The sequence below is a fragment of the Protopterus annectens genome, chromosome 7.part0 (assembly GCF_019279795.1).
Source record: "Protopterus annectens isolate FY-2018-M chromosome 7.part0, PAN1.0, whole genome shotgun sequence".
Classification (NCBI taxonomy): domain Eukaryota; kingdom Metazoa; phylum Chordata; order Ceratodontiformes; family Protopteridae; genus Protopterus; species Protopterus annectens.
In genome coordinates this window covers 1745745828-1745769045 of record NC_056739.1, presented here as the reverse complement: position 1 = coordinate 1745769045, position 23218 = coordinate 1745745828, and the positions used below count along the sequence as shown (strand labels likewise).

Genomic DNA, 23218 nt, shown 5'->3' with positions numbered 1-23218 from the left:
AATGTGTTTGACTTAATGACTTAGAATGCAGATATGACTCCCACTTTTTACATGCAATAACCAGATGGCACACAGGAGTTGCTTTGGGACCCTGAGTTATAGCAATTCCTACAACATTCATGTGGTCATATGTCTTCTGTCAAGTCCACAAAACACATTTATTCTGGAGTATGTGGTCATATGTCTTCTGTCAAGTCTACAAAACACATTTATTCTGGGGTATGTGAACATATGCCTTCTGTCAAATCCACAAACACATTTATTCTGGGGTATGTGGCCATATGTCTTCTGTCAAATCCACAAAACACATTTAAAAAATGCGGTGGCATATGCTCACAATCCCTCCAGCATCTGGACATAAAGCTGATTCACTCTTCTGCAGCCTGGACGTAATTGGGATTGCTTTTGTTGAATCATAGGCTCAACTCTCTGATGTAGTCTACTTTCAAGAAACTAAACAGGCTTTTTCAGAGATACATACTTTCCTGTCTTCTACTAGAAAAAGAGAACCATTGTCCCAGTTTTTCAGTCCAGAAGTATTGTTCCATATTTCCACACAACAGTGAAAAGGCAGCTTAACCACAGTGCCTAACTCTGTCCAGTTTCTTTAGCATTTCTATATGGGTCTCATCTACTCATTCAGCCTTGCCATAGTGGAACTGTTTAAACACCATAGTGACCTTAAATATGGAAATGGATCCAATCCCACCAGTTGCGACTGGCATTTCCACCTCAGTAGGTACCATGACCACTAGATTCAGGAGTTCTTCGGATTGTTTTTTTTTTCCATTTCTTAGCAATGTCCCTAGTCATAGTATTCATTTATTGACCCCGTGAAGAGAACAGCATTACCACTGTCCCCATATAGGGTCACTACTTTGTCTGCCAGAATCTCTTTGAGGCCATACAGAATGCATCCTCCATGGCTTCACCAAACTTCACTGACACCTCAGCCTTTGCTGAATGCTGCAGCTGTTACATTCCTTAACTTTTGGTAACTGTCAGACAAATCCAGAGACTCTCCTAGCACCCACTAGCATTACATTGAAGGGCTCTTTCTTCAGCTTCAAGGCTTTATTAACTGTTGGTGTACTCAAGTTGGTCCTTTGGTTAGTGCCACCATGTACACTAACCACCTTTTGGTCACATTTTCTTATCACTGCATCAGCTACTGAGGTTTCGAACATGATTTATCCAGACTCTACATCCATTAGGTTTATAGGAAAAGCTCTTACAGAGGTGGGAGTTGAACCTATCCTGCACAGAAACATCACTGAGATCTTTAATAGGATACCTGTGCTATATATTGAAGTTTCCTGGTTATATCTAACTCCCTCACCTGTCTTAGCCAATTCACCACCAAGCAGTCAGCTGACAGATGAACACCTCTTTTAATCAGAGTGTCTAGAACATATAGTCATAGGTGTGATAACCTGCCTGCAAAGTTGATCTTCATTGTATAGCCTGAAGTGTCCTTGTATCAAGTACACCTTCAAACATCCTTGTGGCATTCACATCCCTCTGGATATCTTCATTGTTTCCTATGTAAGAGTTGAAATCTCCCAGTACAGTGCTAAAAGAAGTAGTTGTTAAGTTTGTTTTTTTTTCAGCTTATGTGGATCTTTTGAACACTAATGAATATTGGCTGTGTATATCTTCTTTTCAGGCATAAGTTACTATGATGAATCAAAAGTGTATTTGTGACATACCAGAAGAACAGATGTTGGAAGAGCAGGCATTTAAATTATAGCAAACACAAGTTAAGTTTCTGCAGCAGGGTTTTGTCTTGATGACAAAAGAGATTTTATCCCTTGTACGTACTCCAGAAAAGACTCAGTCACATACAGCAGTTATGATGATGATGCAGAGACCTTATTACCAGTGTTGTTTCAATTAATTCTTGATCCAGACTTTAACACTATGAATTACCTTTAGTGTATCAGGGAGCATCAAAATGTTTTGCATGCCATCAGTCTACACTGCTGTTTGACCTGCAGGCGTTTTCCAAACTTACCGGGTGGAGCAGAATATAGCTTTACCTCACTCTTTGTGGTTGCCATCCACCATCTGTTACTTGCAGCATGATGCCCCATCTTTGTCTACCTGGACTTTCACATTGTATGATGCAACAAGTCAGCGGTTTAATGATGTTTAATGCTGTAGGTTTTCTCATTGTCGTTGCTCTGGAAAACTACAGATGTTCATTTAACCACAGTCCTTTTCTTCAGTGATGGTATACCATTGGTATGAAGTAATTAACCCTTATGCCGTTTTTGAGACAAACAAGTTCTGTTTGAGCATCCTATATTTTTGAGTCATGCTGTGCTTTTGAAGACTTCTGCAACTAACTCTGTGGTCATCCAGATATTTTTGTCATCTTGAGTAACATGGTAAACTGCTTTGTGATATTTCTTTTGGAAGTCTAGTCTCTGGCATGCATAGTCAAAGCATGGAAAATGAATACTGGATCTGCAGGCTACATGACAGTCTGTAATTAAGGAGGTTGACAATGCGGAGCTGTTTTGTATCATCTTGTTTCCAGGATGTTCACAATGTGGATTTCTTTATGTGATAATCCTGGTTTCAGACTAATTATTGCCCAAGAATATGCTGTGATCTGTTTAGTAGCACTATCTATGACAATAAAAAATGTTCTAATGAAATGATGTAGGTCTTATGAGGAGCTGTGCATATGTATTTGCTGTTCATGGTTTTGAAGAGTTTTCCTTTAAGTTCATGATCACTCCAAGTGTATTCTTGTCACTAGCGTTTCCACAGAATCAAGTGTTGTGAATGATTTAGGATCTCCATGCAATCAATGCCTCCTAGATTCTTCTTACCTTTGTCTATAATTTTCTCTCTTGCTGTCCTGGGTTCATAGCATTTAAGGTATAACCATTGTGATGACACTGCAATGTCATGTCTGATGACAGTTAAGCTAAGCTAATTTTCAGAAAGGAGTCTTTGAATCAGACACTACGGTGTAGAGGAATAAAGTGAACTACAACCTGGATGACACTTTAGTTAGTGGCTTGGGTGCTGAAGGAGGTGGCTGTGGAGAATGGTAACGACCCATCTAGTGAGGGGATGCAGGACCAATTGACTCTTTGCTACTAGCAAGTGGAGGCTTGCCGATGGCAAAGATACAGCTGGAAACAGGGACATAGGTTTGGTACTTGCAATCCAGTAGCTCTCTGTCCACATTTATGGGATACTTGTGGACAGACAGGAGTGGAAGAAGCCCTCAAAGTGAAGTGATTATTCATGCAAGCCGCCAGAGGAAGAGTTAAGGCTTAATTAGGAAACATGCAACTATCAGTGCATATGAAGGCTTCCCTGCAGACACTTGGAGTTGACATGAAAGTGACAGTGACGTAGGCGTGGCAAGTCACTAAGTGGGCTTTCAGTCTACATAATAGGGTCAATGGTAATATCTAGTTTTTCTTTCAAGCTCTGTGGCTGTCATTAAAGACACCCGGTACTGGGGGGCTTGCAACAAGCCATTCAGTAGACAAATGGCTATTAGGAAGCTATTAGTCTTCGGGTATTTGAATATAATCCACCTTCATGCATGCCCAAATGATGGCTTCCTCTGGTTATCTTTTGTCTGGTGCAGTGACCAGTTTATCACTGTTCAGGGAATGAATAATGAATGAGCCTAAGACTCAATGGAGTTAGGCTGATGTTGGGCAGATAAGGAGGTGAAAAGCACCTATAAAAAAGTTATCTGGCTTTATGTGGCTTGCCTACATTACTGTGTGTCCCATCTCCATGACAACTTTGCTTGCTAAGTTCAGTTCCCTAATGTGGAGCTTGCCAATCATTGTTTTCTAGAGGAAACCACTGCTGGTGCAATTTCTGAGTGTGCAGCAGCAGTGACTCCTTTAATTTAGGAGATTTCTGCTTTCTTCATGTTTGTGTGACTGGAGTGTCAGTGTACTGTTTTGCAGGATGTGGAGCACTTGACCCCCCCCCCCAAGGCATATGTGGTGGAGTTTATATCTTTGCAAAAACATTTGCTTTTAATTTTATTCAAGTGGTTGAATTACCACCAGTTTACCTTGGTGAGCTGAGTCCTCATTGAGTTAAATGTTATTATACAATGACCCCCCATCAATATTCCAAAATGTTTACGCTGATTGGTCAGCATGCATGTTGTAAGTCAGACTTATACTAATGGAAAAAGGTCCGGTCGCCAGGACTTTTTCCAATAGTATAAGTCTTTTTTTTTTTTTTTTTTTTTTTTTAAGACAGCAACAGAGAAAGGAAGAGCTCCGTTGCTTTAATCTCGCTATGTTAAACAGGTTTAACATAGCGAGATAGCTTTCAAAAAAGCAACGGAGATCTTCCTTTCCCCATTGCTTTTTTTAAAGCTGTCTCGCTATGTTAAACGGGTTTAACATAGCGAGACAGCTTTAAAAAAAGCAACAGAGAAAGGAAGATCTCCTTTGCTTTTTTTAAAGCTATCTCACTATATTAAACTCTTTTAACATAGCGTAATAGCAATAACCCACTTCTGGGTGTGGGTAATGCTGGATTTACCCACGGTTGTCTTTGTTTGGCCACTCGGGCTTCGCCCTTGTGACCAAACCACACCAGCTGTGGGTAAATCCAGCATTACCCACACCCAAGCGTAGATTATTGCTTAAGTGATTCATAGCAGAAGTCTTTTACATTTTGCATATGGTTTGCATCCTTTTTTAATCTGTATCTTGATCACAAACTGCATCAACATTTGTTCTTTTACATACTTGAATATACTCATGTTTCATGCTTAAACATAAAACACTACAATAGGCTTGCAGCTCTACTGGTTAATGTAAGCAAAAACTTTAAGGCTAGAATAAACACAGAAATACGTAAAGTGAGTAATTACATGTGTGCTTCAATAAACAGTAACTAATGATGTGGGTTCACCTTATTAAAGCCAGTTACAGTTTTGATCTTGAGTAAACATTGAACCACAGGTAGAGGAGCTTCGTCAAAGGTAAAAGGAATGATGCAATCTTGACACCGTGAGCTGGAAATGTTCCTGAGCTGTTGAAAAGCTTGCTGTAAGTGCCAAGTTGCACACAAAGGCAGTCCCCCACCCCGAAATTCAGAAAGGGTGGATGATGTCATTTTAGTAATCTACACCTAATTAATTTCTGGAGCTGCACTTGTTAAGAAGAGATTATTTCATAAACAATTAAATGTTTTGTTAAGTTTTCTTACAACAAAGGGAGCAGTTAGCTGATAGTTTTGATAGGAGCAAACATGGCAGAAGAAAAAATAAAGAGTTAGATGGGCATTCAGAAACCCTTTAGCTACCATTTATTGTTGCTGCAGACTTTTAAGTAATCAGTAGCAATGACCAGTAAAGTGATAGTATGCTGATCAGGCGCAATGTTGGTGGCTCTGTGCACCACATGTTTACAGTGTCTAAAATTCAATGCCATGACCTAGTTGTTCATTGTTTGGGACTTTGGCTTCAGCAAATACTCTCATGTTACTGATGAACTCCCTAGAAGCTAAAATGAAACACAGTGTATTTTATGCCACCAGTGATCTTCAGATTGTCAGGTTCCAGGGTAAGTATGAATCAGAAGTGATTCAGTGCACTTACAGCTTCAAAGTGCCTTGTCACTGCAACCAATAATCACTATATTGGGTAATTACTGTTTGTTACAAAGTGGACTGGTTTCTGCACTCCTTTATTTGATTTATCTCAATGAGTCAGCATTTTTGTCTGTATTTGTCTTTCTACTTAAGCACCACTAAAACTATGAGAAGGAAACTAGAAATGTTAAGACAATTTACAATCTGATGTACCAAGTTCAGTATCCCCAGCTCACTCACCTTCATCCCATGACCATACAAATGTCTTTGTACTGAGTAGTTTAATACAGGAGTAGAAACCCAACCAGAACTCTTAAGGCTATCTTGTTTATTTTCAGGAGCCAGAAGTACTGCTTTAATATTTTTTAAAGGCATTGCTCTGGCTAACTAGGGTTGTCTTAAATATTTTCCAAATGTTTTAAGAACTAACACTTTTGTGGAAATGATGAAAAGGCAGCGAATAGAAGTTTTTTTGGTACTTGAGTATTATCGCAACCACATTCTCAACAACTGGATAATATGCACGTAGCGATGCACAGTGTTTCAGTTTCTCAGAACTTTAGACTGAAACATAAGCAACTGACTGTTTTTTTTTTTTGGGGGGGGGGGTTCAACAATAAACTTTGCGTATACCCAAAAGCAGGAGCCCAAACTATCTGATTTTCCCTGAGTGAGTGTGCAGTTGTAAGTGTTCCAATTCACTTTCCTTTAAATACTGTGAAAAAAGAAATAAATTTGCAGGCTGAACCTGCCTTGCATGTTGTATGGCTTAATTAGTGCAATGGTGTATGCGGGTAAAGTAGTAAAAAGCAAAGAATGCCAACAAAACAAAAGACTGGCATCAGCAAGAAAGCCACCATACCAACTGCAGTTAGTGATGTCACATCACGGGCACTGGGTATTGCCATTGCTTCGCATGCCTGTCAGTTGAGTACCAGATAAAATGTGTGCAAGTTGTAAAATAATGGTGTGTCAAAGGCCCACAAAATAGGGACAGATTTTACACATTGCCGTTAAAGAGTTTCTTAGAAACTGGACAACTGTCAACAGCTACCGGTACTTACGTGCTCTCGACTTGGTTGACAGTGATAAATTGTCTGACCTTTCATTTCCCCATACAGCAAAATCTGTTGAAAGAAAAGTCACTGTAATGACAGACACTTCAGTTAAACACACTTGCAAAGTAACTTTAACAACATATTTCGGCAGGAGAAGGACTTGGAAATAAGCCCCTTCTCCTGCTCCAAATGTGGTTGTGATAATACGCAAGTACAGTTTTTTTAATTGATGGTATTTGAGTACATGCTTCGTTTGCTACACTTTCACATAGTGGACAGTGTAACTTCTGAAAGGAAAGGCCAGCTCAGCTGTGTCACTTTTTCAGGGTTGTTATTTATCTCGCCTTTTAAAATGATGAACTCGGGGAATAAAACAGAGTCTTAAACTTAGGAAGAAAAAATATATATATATATATACATATATATATATATATATATATATATATATATACATATACATATATACATATATATATATATATATATATATACACATATATATATATATATATATATATATATATATATATATACATATATATATATATACAGTTGTTGTAGATGTCTTGTGAGGTACATACCAAAAGGGGCGTTGTACTCTATAATGGGTCTAATGAGTGATGTGTAGAGGGGAACAATTTACCTCTTTTTTCCTGGATGAGAAACCTTTTGTGATGAGGTGTGCCACGTAGAAGGATTTCCTGACTACTGTGGTGATGTGATTATCAAAGGAGAGACTACTGTCCACCTGTGTCCCACGGTCTCTTATCACACTTTCAGTGTTAAGTAGACTACCACCTATGTGGTAGTTCATGGGTACAGAGTTTTTACCAAAAGGGATGACAATGCACTTTTTGGCATTGAGCTTGAGGCCATGGCTTTGGCACCAGGCATCTGTTTCAGTGAGGCCCTTTTGTAGGATGTCCACATCGTTAGAAGATTTGATTATGGCTCCTAGTTTGCAGTCATCTGTGAACTTTGTTAGCCTGTACTTCAGAGAAGTAGATACCAAACAGGAGAGGACCTAGGACTGAACCCTGTGGTACTCCACTTGTCACTGGTCTGAAGTTGGATTTAGAGTCTGTGGGTTCGGTCAGTGAGCCAGGTGGCAACCCATCTTGTGACATAGGGATTTATACCTAGTTTAGTGAGTTTGTCTATAATTCCAGAGTGGGGGATGGTGTCGAAAGCCTTGGTGAGATCTAGATAGGCTGTGTTTACCACCTTACCCTCATCTACAGCTTTGGTGACCGCTTCAAAGAAGTCTATCAGGTTTAAAGTGACAGACACAAAAATTCCTTAAACTTTCAATGGGACCATACCTAAAGGTATTTCTATAAAACCATGTACGTTTTCATATTTATTACTAGGGAGGTTTGTTTGTTATAAAAGTCTGAATGACTTGAAGAACTGTTATCTGATGAAGTCCTACTCTTTTTGAGTGGAAGAAAGCGCTAATCATTAAAGTTTCTGGTGAACTTCTACGCTCACCTTTGGAGTTCTGTTTTCTCATCTGCTTGTAGTGTCCAGGCTGTGATGATTTTTTGGGCCAGTTACCTTGCCAGGTTATCAAGTAAGTAAGTAAGTAAATAAAATGTTTCTTTCTTGAAGGTATTTTTTTATCAGTGTACTTTAACTGTGTATTGTATATTTGTATTAACTTTGGTATGGGTCAAGGCTTTTTTTCTTAAAATGAATAAGTAAGTAATATTGGCTGTGCAGCTATGTTGTAGGATTTACCAACCTGTCAATGAGAAGTTTGCATTTAATCACTTTGCCAATTAGGAGAGGTCACTGAACATTGCTGTGAGCCCGAATGGATTCTGTTAATTTTTTGTATGGATCATGTCGTGTCACTGATTTAGAGTTATGAAAATATGGAAAGGATGGATGCACAAAGAATTACATGCCGTCTGATACAGTGGAAATTCTTTGCTTGTTTATACAGCCAGTTTGCTTTTACCAGCCAACATGGAATGTGGTATGCATATATCAGTTGAATATATTAAATCATATATGATATGGAAGTTTAGTGATTAAGGTTGTGTCATATTGTGTCTGCAGGGACTTTTTCCTGGTACTCTGGTTTCATCCTGCCTTCCAAAAAAACAAGCTGGTGTATTGGTATATATCAAATATATTAAATACTTTCTCATGATTTAATGACTAATGTTTCTGCCTCATGTGTCTTGAGTTTATTTTTGACTTTTTGGTTACTGACCAAGTGGAGTGTCTTAGTGGAATGTTTTACACACTAGTTGATTGGTTGCAGTAATGTAAGCATTGGTTCACAGTATTTCAATTCATTTGCTTCGTTAACAGACAAATTAAATTACATTTAAAAACGTCATTCATTACACTTAAGATTTTCTTAATGGAACAAAACTTCATGATTATACATTGCACTTAGCTCACCTGTCTTATGTTGTCATGTGTTTCTTGCTGTCAGCATTTTGTTTTCTGTTAACAATAGAGAAAACATTATTAAAATGTATAAAAATAATTAAAACATTATTAAAAATAGCAAGACTTGTAGAAAAAATGTTCAAGTAATACTGGCTTAGTTTTTGGAATGGCAAGAATTTCAGTTGTTTTGTAAGAATTGTGAAGGAATATCAAACAAATGGATAGATAGTATAGATTATACCTCTTCAACCTCTTAGCCCAAGAAATCTGGACAAAGCCTGCTCTAATGGGGGGACAAAGGCCCATTAATAGGGACAGATTTTAAATATTGCTCTTATAAACTTAAAAAGTAGCTAGAATAACAGGGTTTGTATTAAAATGTATTTTCTAAAGAATATGAAGTCTGAAAATCAAATGTATGTCATTATTTAGTGATTTAATTCCTCAGACAATCCCAGTGATTTTCCAGAAAACCACAGATTTTATGAGGAACAGACGAAAATTTTGAAGCAAAAATCTGGACTTTCTGTAAAGTCTGGACAGTTGAGAGGTATGGTACAGATATATTTACAGAGAACACAGGCTTTGTTTCTCTGGTGACTTCTGTGTGAGATGGTTTACTGGGAAGAATGGCTTGTTGAACTGTGGCTCTTAAATTCTAGAAGTTAAAATTGTTCAACTTTCACTTCATCTGCATGGTGACGTGCATATAGATTTTGCCTTGACTTAAATTCACCACACAGTGGCTATTTAGAGACGTGCTGGATTCCTCTTGGATGCATTTATAAGATTTGAAATGGGAGACAGCCATACCTCTCAACATTCTAACATAAGAAATCTGGGCAAAGCCTTAGTTAATGTGGGGGACAGAGACCCAAAAATAGGGACAGATTTCAAATACTGCTCCTATAAACTTAGAATGTTGTTAGAATAACAGTTTTTGTGTTAGCTTGCATTTTATCAAGGGTATGAAGTTTGAAACTCAAATGTATGTTATTGTCTGCTGACTTCAATCCTCTGTAGTTTACCAAAAAAACATAAATTTTCAGAGGAGCAGGCCAAAAATATGAGGCAAAATCTGGACATTCTGCAGAAATATGGACAGTTGAGAGATATGCAGACAATATAATTTCTGTTTGAACAGGGCAGTGCAGCTGCTTCACTTTTCATGGTTGTTGTTTGTCAAGGCAAAATCTGTAAGTCACCATTCAGTGAAATGCATCCCTGCTGTTGGATAGCCTTACAGGCAAGATGACTGTAGCACTAGAAGTAAAGCTGGAACCGGTCCTAATAGACTCAGGCTAAGTTAGAAGTTGTAGGTGCTCATGTTGTGTTTAATACAGGAAATCAGACCAAAGTAATTTCATCTGGTTGACGCTTTTCAGAAATTTAATGAACAAATGTTTGTCTTTCATACAGGGACAGTATGTGATATTTCTTTCATCTTTGTATCATATTTAATTAGATGTTAAATTGATTATGTCATAGGGGACTCTGTTAGAGTATAGGGGGATCACAATATAACAGCCCCAAGATCTGAGCTATCAAGATGGTGACTACAAATTAAATGAGCAAGAAATAAATGTGCTGAAGATAAAAAAAAAAAACTTGCCCACTATTAAAAAGATCAAAATGTCAAGCATTTTGCATATCTTCAGTCTTTTTTTCTGGAGTCACTATATTTAGGCACACCAGTGAATTTCTGTGGCAATGTGTATAATCATGAGTTTTAAAATATGTATTTCTTATGACATATTATAGCCTGTGAAATGTAATATCTAATATGAGATTAACACCTTTTTGTTTGATGTTCATGATGGCAGAAGGAAATGTTCTTAATGTAAAGATCATACTTTTCAGAACTTTATTAATAATTTTTGGGTACGTATAATCATACCTCTCAACCTCTTAGTGCAAGAAATCTGGACAAAGCCTGATATGATGGGGGGGTCAACGGTCCAAAAATAGGGACAGATTTTAAGTATTGTTCTAACAAATTTATAAATTCATTAGAGTAAGAGGATTTGTGTTAACCTGCATTTTCTGAAGAATACAAAGCTGAAACTCAAATGTATGTCATTATTTAGTGACTTCAATCCTTGCTTGGATCATCCCAGTGACTTGCCAGAAAACCACAAATTTTATGAGAAAAAGACCCAAAATATGAGGCAAAAATCTGAACAGCTGAGAGCAATGTGTATAATGTCTGTCCCTGTTTTATTTAAGGCTCCTGCTTGGTATCCTCTGGTTTACATTTTACTGGCAGCAGTAAATTAGGATGTTAGATGAAATACAAATTAATTCTAACTCATGTTTGTTGTGTGGTCAGTCAGTCATAGTCTTTGGAGACAGTTGTTTGCATTTATCTTAATTCCATTGTTGTTCTTTGCCTTTGTGACAGCTTTGGTGTTATTAAATTAGTTTAGTGTTTCTCTTACTGAAAACGATGTGTCATGAGAAATGATGTTTTTCTTTCCCCTGAAATACAAAAAGGTTGTGTGCTGTTGGCTAATTGCCATTGTCAGATTTCAGAAATATTATAGTTATACTGGCTTCCTAGTGGAAGTTCAAGACTTGATAATGTGAGTCACAAAACTTTGGAAATCTAAGTACGATCTAACACAAGTAACCGTTAACTTCAGAATTTAAAGTGCTTTTTGCTGGTGGCAAACTCCCTGATTTGAGGGGCTATACTCCATTACTTACATATATTAACACCAGTGTTGCCTAACCTTCAGGAAGAGGGAATATTCTAAGATGTTGCAGATTTACAATTATTGTATATTCGCACTTAAATTTTTGTAGTTCCTAACCTCACAGTTACAAGCCTCAGACATACAGTGGTAACCCTGGTTATTCTGCACAGGACATTATTTGTTTATGTATTTATTTGTTCTGGCAGGCTGCCTCTTGTCATCTTCTCAGGTTATGAAAAGAAGCTCTGACTTATCAGCAGACACATGGCTAAGGTTGGCCACTGGGAGCTGTGTAATGGGCAGACCACACTGGATAGACTGACACTTTGTTGATGGCATTCCCAGCAGGAAACTACTCCCACTATAAGGCACCACAGGCAGTCCTCTCTGGCCTTCACCAGTGACAATAGTGTCTGCATGTGTGCCACATGAGCATATACACCTCTTCTCCTCCCAGGCAGAGGTGATTGGGACTCCACCCCTATACTATCCCTGCCCAGCTCCTCCAGTGATGCCTGGGCCACATTTAGGACTCCATTCCTCTCTAGCACAGAGCCAGGTGATTTATCAAACATTGTAGCCTGGCACCTACAATTACCTTATTTGGTCCCTCTTCCAAGGCCAAGGCCAACAGCTGCAATCTCTGATGTGGTTTCTAGACTGTGTGCCGTGAGGGCTGATGAACTTCTTGAACTCAGTCAGTGGTAGTGCGTTCTGTAGAGGCATGCAGTCAGTGGTATTGCATTCTATAGAGGCGTGTCAATCATGTAGTGATGTGTACAATGTCTGCTGTTCTGAGCATGTGCACACCAGGCTTTCAATGCTCTAGATTTTTTTAGTACTGTTTCTGCCCCAATTATTCCATCCCATGACCCTTGGACCCATGTTCCCTATTGGACCATTTGTTCGTCTCAACTCCCCCAACATCTCAGGACACTGGAAGAGAAAGGTGGTAGTCATCCATCACGGCCGTGATTCAGCAGGGTTAATAGATTTTTTTGTGTGTATGTTCCTAATATTATTCTTGTTTGACAGAAGGCACAGAGCAACATCCACTATGCAGGAACCAGTATAGGTGCTTACTTCCATGCATCTGTGATTCTATCTAGAATCATACCTCTCAGCCTTACATCTCCAAAATGAGGAATACTACCTCTCAAAATGTGTAACAAATGGGTAAAATGTGGACTACAGTTAACTAACAGCTTACGAACAACTGCAACTAGGAAGCTCACAGGATAGCTGAAATGTCTTATTTTACATTTGTAAAGCTTTCTTTTGATGAATTAATATTATTGAGTATTATTTGTCATGAATATCAGTTAAAACATTCCTAACACTGAATGGATAACAGACCCTTTCACTATGGAAGTGCGAGGAACGTGGAGTTTTTAGGACTAAAAAATGAAGAATGTTCCTCATAATGAAGTACATTTAAAGATAAGGCTAGAATCCATCTTCAGTTGTTTGGTGGGTTGTGCATTCTAGATGCCCTAGTGCAAGTGATATACTACCGGGCTTTCACCCAGGTGGAGCTTTTGTGCCAGTGCTCCACCAGTAGCCTCCCCCAAGACACTGCTCACTGCCTTCTGTCTCTGGCCAGCTCCTTCAGCCCCTGGGGCTTGTAATAAGACCCAGTTTGTCTGGACATGGTTAGGACCAAACTCTGTACTCCAGAGGCCTGGCATCTTATGATATATGAGGCAAAAATCTGAACAGCTGAGAGCAATGTGTATAATGTCTGTCCCTGTTTTATTTAAGGCTCCTGCTTGGTATCCTCTGGTTTACATTTTACTGGCAGCAGTAAATTAGGATGTTAGATGAAATACAAATTAATTCTAACTCATGTTTGTTGTGTGGTCAGTCAGTCATAGTCTTTGGAGACAGTTGTTTGCATTTATCTTAATTCCATTGTTGTTCTTTGCCTTTGTGACAGCTTTGGTGTTATTAAATTAGTTTAGTGTTTCTCTTACTGAAAACGATGTGTCATGAGAAATGATGTTTTTCTTTCCCCTGAAATACAAAAAGGTTGTGTGCTGTTGGCTAATTGCCATTGTCAGATTTCAGAAATATTATAGTTATACTGGCTTCCTAGTGGAAGTTCAAGACTTGATAATGTGAGTCACAAAACTTTGGAAATCTAAGTACGATCTAACACAAGTAACCGTTAACTTCAGAATTTAAAGTGCTTTTTGCTGGTGGCAAACTCCCTGATTTGAGGGGCTATACTCCATTACTTACATATATCAACACCAGTGTTGCCTAACCTTCAGGAAGAGGGAATATTCTAAGATGTTGCAGATTTACAATTATTGTATATTCGCACTTAAATTTTTGTAGTTCCTAACCTCACAGTTACAAGCCTCAGACATACAGTGGTAACCCTGGTTATTCTGCACAGGACATTATTTGTTTATGTATTTATTTGTTCTGGCAGGCTGCCTCTTGTCATCTTCTCTCAGGTTATGAAAAGAAGCTCTGACTTATCAGCAGACACATGGCTAAGGTTGGCCACTGGGAGCTGTGTAATGGGCAGACCACACTGGATAGACTGACACTTTGTTGATGGCATTCCCAGCAGGAAACTACTCCCACTATAAGGCACCACAGGCAGTCCTCTCTGGCCTTCATCAGTGACAATAGTGTCTGCATGTGTGCCACATGAGCATATACACCTCTTCTCCTCCCAGGCAGAGGTGATTGGGACTCCACCCTATACTATCCCTGCCCAGCTCCTCCAGTGATGCCTGGGCCACATTTAGGACTCCATTCCTCTCTAGCACAGAGCCAGGTGATTTATCAAACATTGTAGCCTGGCACCTACAATTACCTTATTTGGTCCCTCTTCCAAGGCCAAGGCCAACAGCTGCAATCTCTGATGTGGTTTCTAGACTGTGTGCCGTGAGGGCTGATGAACTTCTTGAACTCAGTCAGTGGTAGTGCGTTCTGTAGAGGCATGCAGTCAGTGGTATTGCATTCTATAGAGGCGTGTCAATCATGTAGTGATGTGTACAATGTCTGCTGTTCTGAGCATGTGCACACCAGGCTTTCAATGCTCTAGATTTTTTTAGTACTGTTTCTGCCCCAATTATTCCATCCCATGACCCTTGGACCCATGTTCCCTATTGGACCATTTGTTCGTCTCAACTCCCCCAACATCTCAGGACACTGGAAGAGAAAGGTGGTAGTCATCCATCACGGCCGTGATTCAGCAGGGTTAATAGATTTTTTTGTGTGTATGTTCCTAATATTATTCTTGTTTGACAGAAGGCACAGAGCAACATCCACTATGCAGGAACCAGTATAGGTGCTTACTTCCATGCATCTGTGATTCTATCTAGAATCATACCCCTCAGCCTTACATCTCCAAAATGAGGAATACTACCTCTCAAAATGTGTAACAAATGGGTAAAATGTGGACTACAGTTAACTAACAGCTTACGAACAACTGCAACTAGGAAGCTCACAGGATAGCTGAAATGTCTTATTTTACATTTGTAAAGCTTTCTTTTGATGAATTAATATTATTGAGTATTATTTGTCATGAATATCAGTTAAAACATTCCTAACACTGAATGGATAACAGACCCTTTCACTATGGAAGTGCGAGGAACGTGGTGTTTTTAGGACTAAAAAATGAAGAATGTTCCTCATAATGAAGTACATTTAAAGATAAGGCTAGAATCCATCTGCAGTTGTTTGGTGGGTTGTGCATTCTAGATGCCCTAGTGCAAGTGATATACTACCGGGCTTTCACCCAGGTGGAGCTTTTGTGCCAGTGCTCCACCAGTAGCCTCCCCCAAGACACTGCTCACTGCCTTCTGTCTCTGGCCAGCTCCTTCAGCCCCTGGGGCTTGTAATAAGACCCAGTTTGTCTGGACATGGTTAGGACCAAACTCTGTACTCCAGTGGCCTGGCATCTTAAGTTGAACTTGTGGCATCTGTTAGAAGCTTTGTGGCAGGCAGCTGTCCTACATACACCCACAGGAAGAAGTCCTTCTCCACTCCTGTTTTTAACTCTTGATGTCTCAGGTCTTGTCTCAAACTTGGGTCACCAACACTAAACTCAAACGTCTTACTGCTCTCGAGTTGTCTGGTGGGTTTCTAAGCCATTAAACTTTGTCACTTTTATTTAAAGTATGTGACCCCATGGAGCAGACCATCAGCTGCTATTGGTGTCTCTCCTTTATCTCAGATGCCAGAGGTCACTCTTGACACCCCCCTCAACTAATCCAAAACTCTCTTGTCACCTAATAAGAGATTGAGGCATCCTGGTGCAGCATGGCTATAGAGATTTTTTAATTCCTCACAAAGCCTTCATTATGTTAGAAACAATGCCCAGTACTAATACTAAATGATATCTCATACTTAGACCCTTGAGGACATAGCTGATCTACTAGCAGATAAATTTAGCTCTAACTTCACGCCCACCCTACATTCCAAGATCTCATACCCACATGTGCATCTCCCCAAGATCTTCCATGAAAAGTCCTGAAGGCTATCCAAGTCCAAGAATACTTCTCATATTGGGATGCTTACTGGCCAGCCTGAAACAAGTTGTCAGACCACCTGCAGAAGCTATTTAATGTCAGCCTGCAAACAAGCTTTGTGTCAGATTAATGGAGGGCAGCAACTGTCTTTCCATTGCCCAAATGTGGGGTGCCAGTGGACTAGGGAAATTATAGATCCATAAGTCTGACCAACCTTATCTGTAAAGCTATGGAAAGGATCATTATGGAATTAATAAATAATGACATAGATGACCTAGAAACCCATGACCCATGCCAGTACAGATTTGTTAAGGTTACATCTTGCCTGCTTAACCTGGTCAACTTCTTTGAGAAGGTTATTGAAGCAATAGATGAGGGCAAAGAGGGCAAATCAGTATGTTTTGCATATCTAGATCTCACAAAGATGCTCAATAACTTCACACATGAAGATGTCTTAGATAAAACAATCCCATCTAAATGTTAATCCCATTGTAACTCATTGGATAGCAAACTGGCTCACAAATGGAAGTTAAGGTTTACTGCTCTCTCTCTCTTACAAAAGATTTGTCACTTATGCCAGTCCTCTTTGGCATTTACTACTCAGAAGTCAAAGCTACTGTTGAGCTGACTAAGTCTGCAGTGGCTGTAAACTTGGTGCCATCATAAACTCCCCAGAGGATACTAAAATCTACCAAGGTGACCTTTCTTAAACCTATAGCTGATGTCAAAGCCATGAAGTAAAACTGAATTCTAGGAAATGTTTAATAGTATCCTTTGACAAGCAAGAAGTCCCTTTTGACTGTCACATTGACAATCCACCCCTTAAAACTAATCCAGTAGGTAGAGACCTAGGAGCATATGTAGCCAACAAACTGTCCATTAATTGCCATATATTCAATATTGAAAGTGCTTTTTTCATTGCACAGCTTATTACTAAGAATATGACTTCCAGGTCCTGGGATCTGATCATTCCACTGTGTTTTGCATTCATTAGGCTGATCATTGTAACATGCTCTTAAGTGTGTATGTATCCAAACGTTTGACACAACTTTAATGCCCACAACAGTTTCTTACTAAGAAAATCAAGGCCTTAAATCGTGAAAACTGTGTAGACCATCTCAAAACCTTGCCCTCTTCTTGTTCTCATACTCTAAGGGGCTATCTCTGCTTCACATACAGAGGCTCAGTAGTCCCTATCCTGTCAGACCTACTGAACATTCACAAGTCCAATGGGGTATAAGCACGCACTCAAGAGATCTAAATTGCTTTTACAACATAAAGTGGATATAAAAAGTGTACACACCCCTGTTAAAATGCCAGGTTTTTGTGATATAAAAAAAAATGAGACCACAATAAATAATTTCAAAACTTTTCCACCTTTAATGTGACCTATAACCTGTACTATTCAATTGAAAAACAAACAAATCTGTTAGGGGGAAAATATAAAAAATAAAAAACATACAATAAGCTGGTTACATAAGTGTGCACACCCTTAAACTAATACTTTGTTGAAGCACCTTTTAATTTAATTACAACATTAAGTCTTCTTGGGTAGGAGTCTATCAGCATGGCACATCTTGACTTGGCAATATTTGCCCACTCTGCCTTGCAAAAGCCCTCCAAATCTGTCAGAATGAGAGGGCATCTCATGTGCACAACCCCCATCAGGTCACCCCACAGATTTTCTACTGGATTTAGGTCTGGGCTCTGGCTGGGCCATTCCAAAACATTAATTTTCTTCTGGTGAAGCCATTCTTTTGTTGATTTGGAGGGGTCATTGTCATGCTGAAAGATGAAATTCTTCTTTATCTTCAGCATTCTAGCAGATGCCTGAAAGTTTTGGGCCAAAAGTGAATGGTGTTTGGACCTGTTGATAATGCCCTCCACCTTGAATAAAGCCCCTCTTCCAGCTGAAGAAAAGCAACCCCAAAGCATGATACTGCCACCACCATGCTTCACCGTGGGGATGGTGTTCTTTTGGTAATGTAAAGTGTTGTTTTTGTGCCAAACGTACCTTTTTGAATTGTGGCCAAAAATTTGAACTTTGGTCTCATCAGACCATAACACATTTTCCCACATGATTTTGGGAGACTTGATGTATTGTTTTGCAAATTTTAGCTGGTCCTGGATGTTTTTCTGTGTAAGAAAAGGCTTCTGTCTTGCAACCCTACCCCATAGTCCAGACATATGGAGAATACAGGAGATTGTTGTCACATTAGTACACAACCAGTACTTGCCAGAAATTCCTGTAGCTCCTTCAGTGTTGCTGTAGTTCTCGTGGCAGCCTTCCTGACCAGTTTTTGTCTTGTCTTTTCATCAATTTTGGAGGGACTTCCAGTTCTTTGCAACATCACTGTTGTCCCATATTTTCTCCACTTTTTGATGACGGTCTTCACTGTGTTCCATGGTATATCCAATGCTGTGGAAATTTGTTTGTACCTTTCTCTTCCCTTTGATGCTTTGTAAGCTCTCTGCGAACCATGGCTTTTGCTGTAGCAGGCAACTGAGTAAATGCCAGGAAAATCCTACTAGGACAGCTGAACTTTATTTGGGGTTAATCAGAGTGTCTTTAATTGATGGCAGGTGTGTACCCAAGAATACCGAATGCTGTAATTAAATCAAAAGGTGCTTCAACAAAGTATTAGTTTAAGGGTGTGCACACTTATGCAACCAGCTTATTGTATGTTTTTTATTTGTTATATTTTTTCCCGTAACAGATTTGTTTTTCAGTTGAATTGTACAGGTTATAGGTCACATAGAAGGTGGGAAAAGTTTTGAAATGATTAATTGTGGTCTCATTTTTTAATATCATAAAAACCTGCCATTTTAACAGGGGTGTGTACACTTTTTATATCCACTGTAAGTAAAACATTTTGGAGGGTGTGATACATGTTATAGACAATACCAGTTCTTTGAAAACATTTTTCTCTTCACATAAAGCAAAGCACTTCTCGTACACTATTCAAATGTAATCTGGAAGAATGGATGGATAACCGCTAATTCACTAGATAGAAACAACATGTAAATGTTCTGCTTGTCTCTGGTTTATTCACACTTAAATATAAGGGAAACAAACTTCATATGAATGTATGGTTAGGCTTCAAAATATCTCATAGTTCATAGGTACTTACTAGGCTACTGATCCTATTTCAATGTCCTACTGGTATCCCTGACCTAACACCTAAAATGCCTGCTGCAGCCATTCCCGTGGTATTTTGTAAACATGGGATACATACCTAAGTGTTATGACCCCTGCCCCCCCCCCAAGATGGTCATGGTGGTACAATACTGATGCTCCTACTGTTCCCCAGCTCTTTAAGTACTAGGCTCACTAGTCAAAGCAAGGTCACCTGAGTAACAGTCAAATCAGGGCTTCTTCCCTCTGTGCCATGGAGCTAGCAAACTTTATCATATACTTTGCAAGCACTCTTCAGATTTTAAGACTGACATTTATAGGAACTAAACCTTTAGGAGGCTTGCTGGAGGTCTAATATCTCTGTGGCACCGTAAAGCACCTTCCTGTGTCTCAGATTTGTACAATTCTCATAAACTTATATTGGATTGTAACTTACATTGGGCCACATTCATGCATGCGGACACTGAAATTCAACCATGCTGCAAGTGTACAGTGCAAAGTAGGACAGAAAGTCTCAGCAATTATAGTTTTTAGCTCCTCCTCCTCCTTTTATGCTGTTCATATGCACAAAACATCCTGTTGTGCTACTGTTGCATCTGCATATTTGGAAATTTCTTTTTGGGGTATGTTAACATTCCTGAATCTTTCATTTATAGTGTTTATTTTAATTTTCTAATAGAGCTAGACCTGCTTAGCTAACAGCTCTGTTACAGTCAAGAAGAATGCCAAATCAAACAAAAGACAGTTTAATAGCACACCTAGACAGTCTAAGCAGTATGTCTTTGAGGTAAATGAAGAAATCACAGTGCCTACAAATATCTCTATAAGGACGCAAGGAAAATACGCAGACTACCCTCTCGACATCTGCAAGCTAGGCTCAGACTCTGATCCCTGTAGCTGAGAAGTAACAGAATCAACTCTGTACCCAGAAGAAGTATAGGTCCATCCCACCTTATTGATGCCATGTTGCTCAAACAACTGATTCATTGTCCTAGTGCACTGAAATTTAATCTCATCAATAACCCTGAGAAGTATATCACCAAATGCATTGACAGTAACAAAAATGCCATAGCCAGTGATATTCAGGGGTGGGGGACCCCTTGACCTTCAGATGCCCTCTTTGTATATTTGGAGGCCACACAGTGAAAAACAAAGGGCAATAATCAGTATTATGTTAAACAGATATCTCCACACCTCCATGCATCAGTAGCCCATTATAAAAACATTTCAAAGAAACCATGTGGTAAAATGTTTCTCTCTGGCAAACCAGCATTCAGTAAATAAACGGTTTTTGAAATGGCACTTTACAGATACTACTACAGACAATGCCCTATTTCAAAATATCTGTAGTTATTTCCATTTCACCAAAAAAGATTTCAGATTTTAGTAAGGACTGATTCGTGCTTGTGTAGTTATTATAGTTTTATAACACACACACAAGCGCGCGTGCGCATACACACACACACACAGACACTCACACGCATTCATGCACATGCACACACATGCACACACAAAGAATTGACACCTTAAAAAGTTTCCTTATCATGCCATTAACTCAGAATTTCATATTCTACCAACTCACATCCTGACACAATATAACTGACTTTCAAACTTGTTTACTGACTGTCAGACTTGTTCAACTGATTGCTAACTTTTAAAATTTTTTGTACTATGTATATTGGATTCTGCAAATGTGAAATTGGGGCTTTTCTCCTCGGGCCTCCAGTGAAAATGGACCTTCTTAGCTCAGTCGGACACTCCTGGTAAACAAATGTAAAATAAAAATAAAAAATAAAAAATAAAAATATTGACATAGAGCTAGAATATTATTGCAGAAGCTGATCACAGAAGTACTTCAGAATGCAGGTCATTTAACACCACCTCCTCAGCATCTGATGACATACATGTTGTCAGTATCACTGCATCAGATCAGAGATGACACATTACATGTTTACTGTCACCATCACCCCTACAGCTTTATCAGAGATGCACTGCTCAAGGCATACCGTAACTGGAGAAGCTACACTGAGATGCACCATGCATTGTATATGGGCTGCACAAAATCCTCGGCCTAACAGCTAATGTAACACAATTCAAGTGTGCAGAAGTGCACTGTTCAGTATATGTCGATTGTTCCCATCTTGCAAGATCTTACTTACAGATACATCACTCATTACATGTGGGTTGTCTTTATCATCCCTGGAGCTGATCTGAAAGGTACTGTAGTCATATATGTAAACTGTCCAGATTTTCGCAGAATGTCCAGATTTTTGCCTCATATTTTTGGCCCATTCCTCATAAAATTTATGGTTTTCTGTCAAATTACTGAGGATTGATATAACTGAATAATGTCATACATTTGAGTTTCAGACATAATTTCCTTCAGAAAATGCATGCTAAGACAAATGCTGTTATTCTAGCAACTTTCTAAGTCTATAAGAGCAGTAGTTAGCACTGCCCCTAATTTTGGGCATTTGACCCCCCCCCCATTATTTTAGGCTTTGCCCAGATTTCTTGTGCTAAGAGGTTGAGAGGTTTGACTTCAGTGCATGCAGCTAAGCACCATCCCCACAGAAAGCCCATAGAGCAGTGATGGCAAACATGTGAAACGCGTGTCAAAGGTGACACGCCACGACGTTTTGGGTGACACGCCAGCATTCACCAACACACGAGTTACCAAATACACTGCTTTTACATTCGTTGCTCATGTGAAGTGCACTGAATTATTTCATGCCAGTAGCTTTTCACACACCAAACACAAAAAGTTCACCATCACTGCCATAGGGGCTACTCAGTTAACTTACTTTAATTGACACACTAGGTCCACCAGGCCTGTGACCTGTTTTCAGGGAAGACCCTCCCAGGCAGTATTTATATAGACAAGGAGTAATTTGGCCAGGATGCCCATCACATTCCCTTATTCTTTGCAGTATTTGTCATGAGGTGTTCCTCATCCCCCTAAGCTATCACCATTCCAAGTAGCTTGGATCTTGTATAAGGTCATGTGCAAAGGACAGCATGTCTGGAGTGCAGCACCTCACCCTGATGCAGAACCAGTATTGGTACATGAATTATTTCTTCTGGTGTGGGGATAGGAACCATAGCCTTTTCATCTTCCTAGAGCTAAAGGCAACTGTGTTATCTGCTGAGCCACTGTCTTGCAATATCAATGCAGTCAAACTAGATGTAATAACAGACTAGCTGCAGAAAAAAATACATTAGAAGACTAATTTAAAATTGTAAGGATCTTCATACTTTCTATATACAGAGACCCTACACTTCAGGAATAAGAATTCATAGATAGCATTTCCTGCTCCCCCCTCTTTGCTGGGTAAGAAAACATTATAAATACCAGCAAGTATTTTCTGTATGTGATTTCTGGTTTTCTTTCTCCCACTGCAGTCGGTTCTTTCCTTTATGTAAAAAAAATTATACATGAATATTTTTTCCACACTTGTTTAACTTTTTCACACTGGATATCAGCTGCTCTTTTCAGCTGTTTAAACAGTACCAGACAGGTTCCATTCTGACATGTTCACCATAGTTACAGGGTCAGGGTTCATCTTCAGATTAGGCAGTGACAGCATGTGGTAGTGTAGCTGATGGCCTGCATGAAGTCTAATTTCCTGTAATGCAGTCTGCCATCCGTTATCACCGTAACCCGGTGATCATCACAAAAAAATTAATTTCCTCTCTAGCCAGCTGATACTTTTTTCCTAAAACACATTTCTCGAAGGGGCAGAGAGAATTCATGAGAATAATGATGTAAGATTTTATAAGAGCAAGCCTGCTGATGTATTTTCTTTTCATTGGGTGGATTCTGTTTTCTGTGTG

General features: G+C 39.2%; 1 protein-coding gene across 2 annotated transcripts in view; it reads left to right on the top strand.

The window, feature by feature from the left end:
• Positions 1-23218, top strand: part of SEMA4B (semaphorin 4B) — a 1355182-nt gene that overhangs the window by 1085075 nt on the left and 246889 nt on the right. Inside the window, exon 1 of one of the 2 annotated variants that reach the window (XM_044078287.1) lies at positions 5448-5570. The exons of the other annotated variant lie outside the window; for it this stretch is intronic. Within the exon in view, the coding sequence (XP_043934222.1) occupies positions 5486-5570 (85 nt within the window). The 5' untranslated portion in view covers positions 5448-5485. Of the gene's footprint in view, positions 1-5447; positions 5571-23218 lie in introns of those variants that run through there. 2 annotated transcript variants of the gene reach the window in all.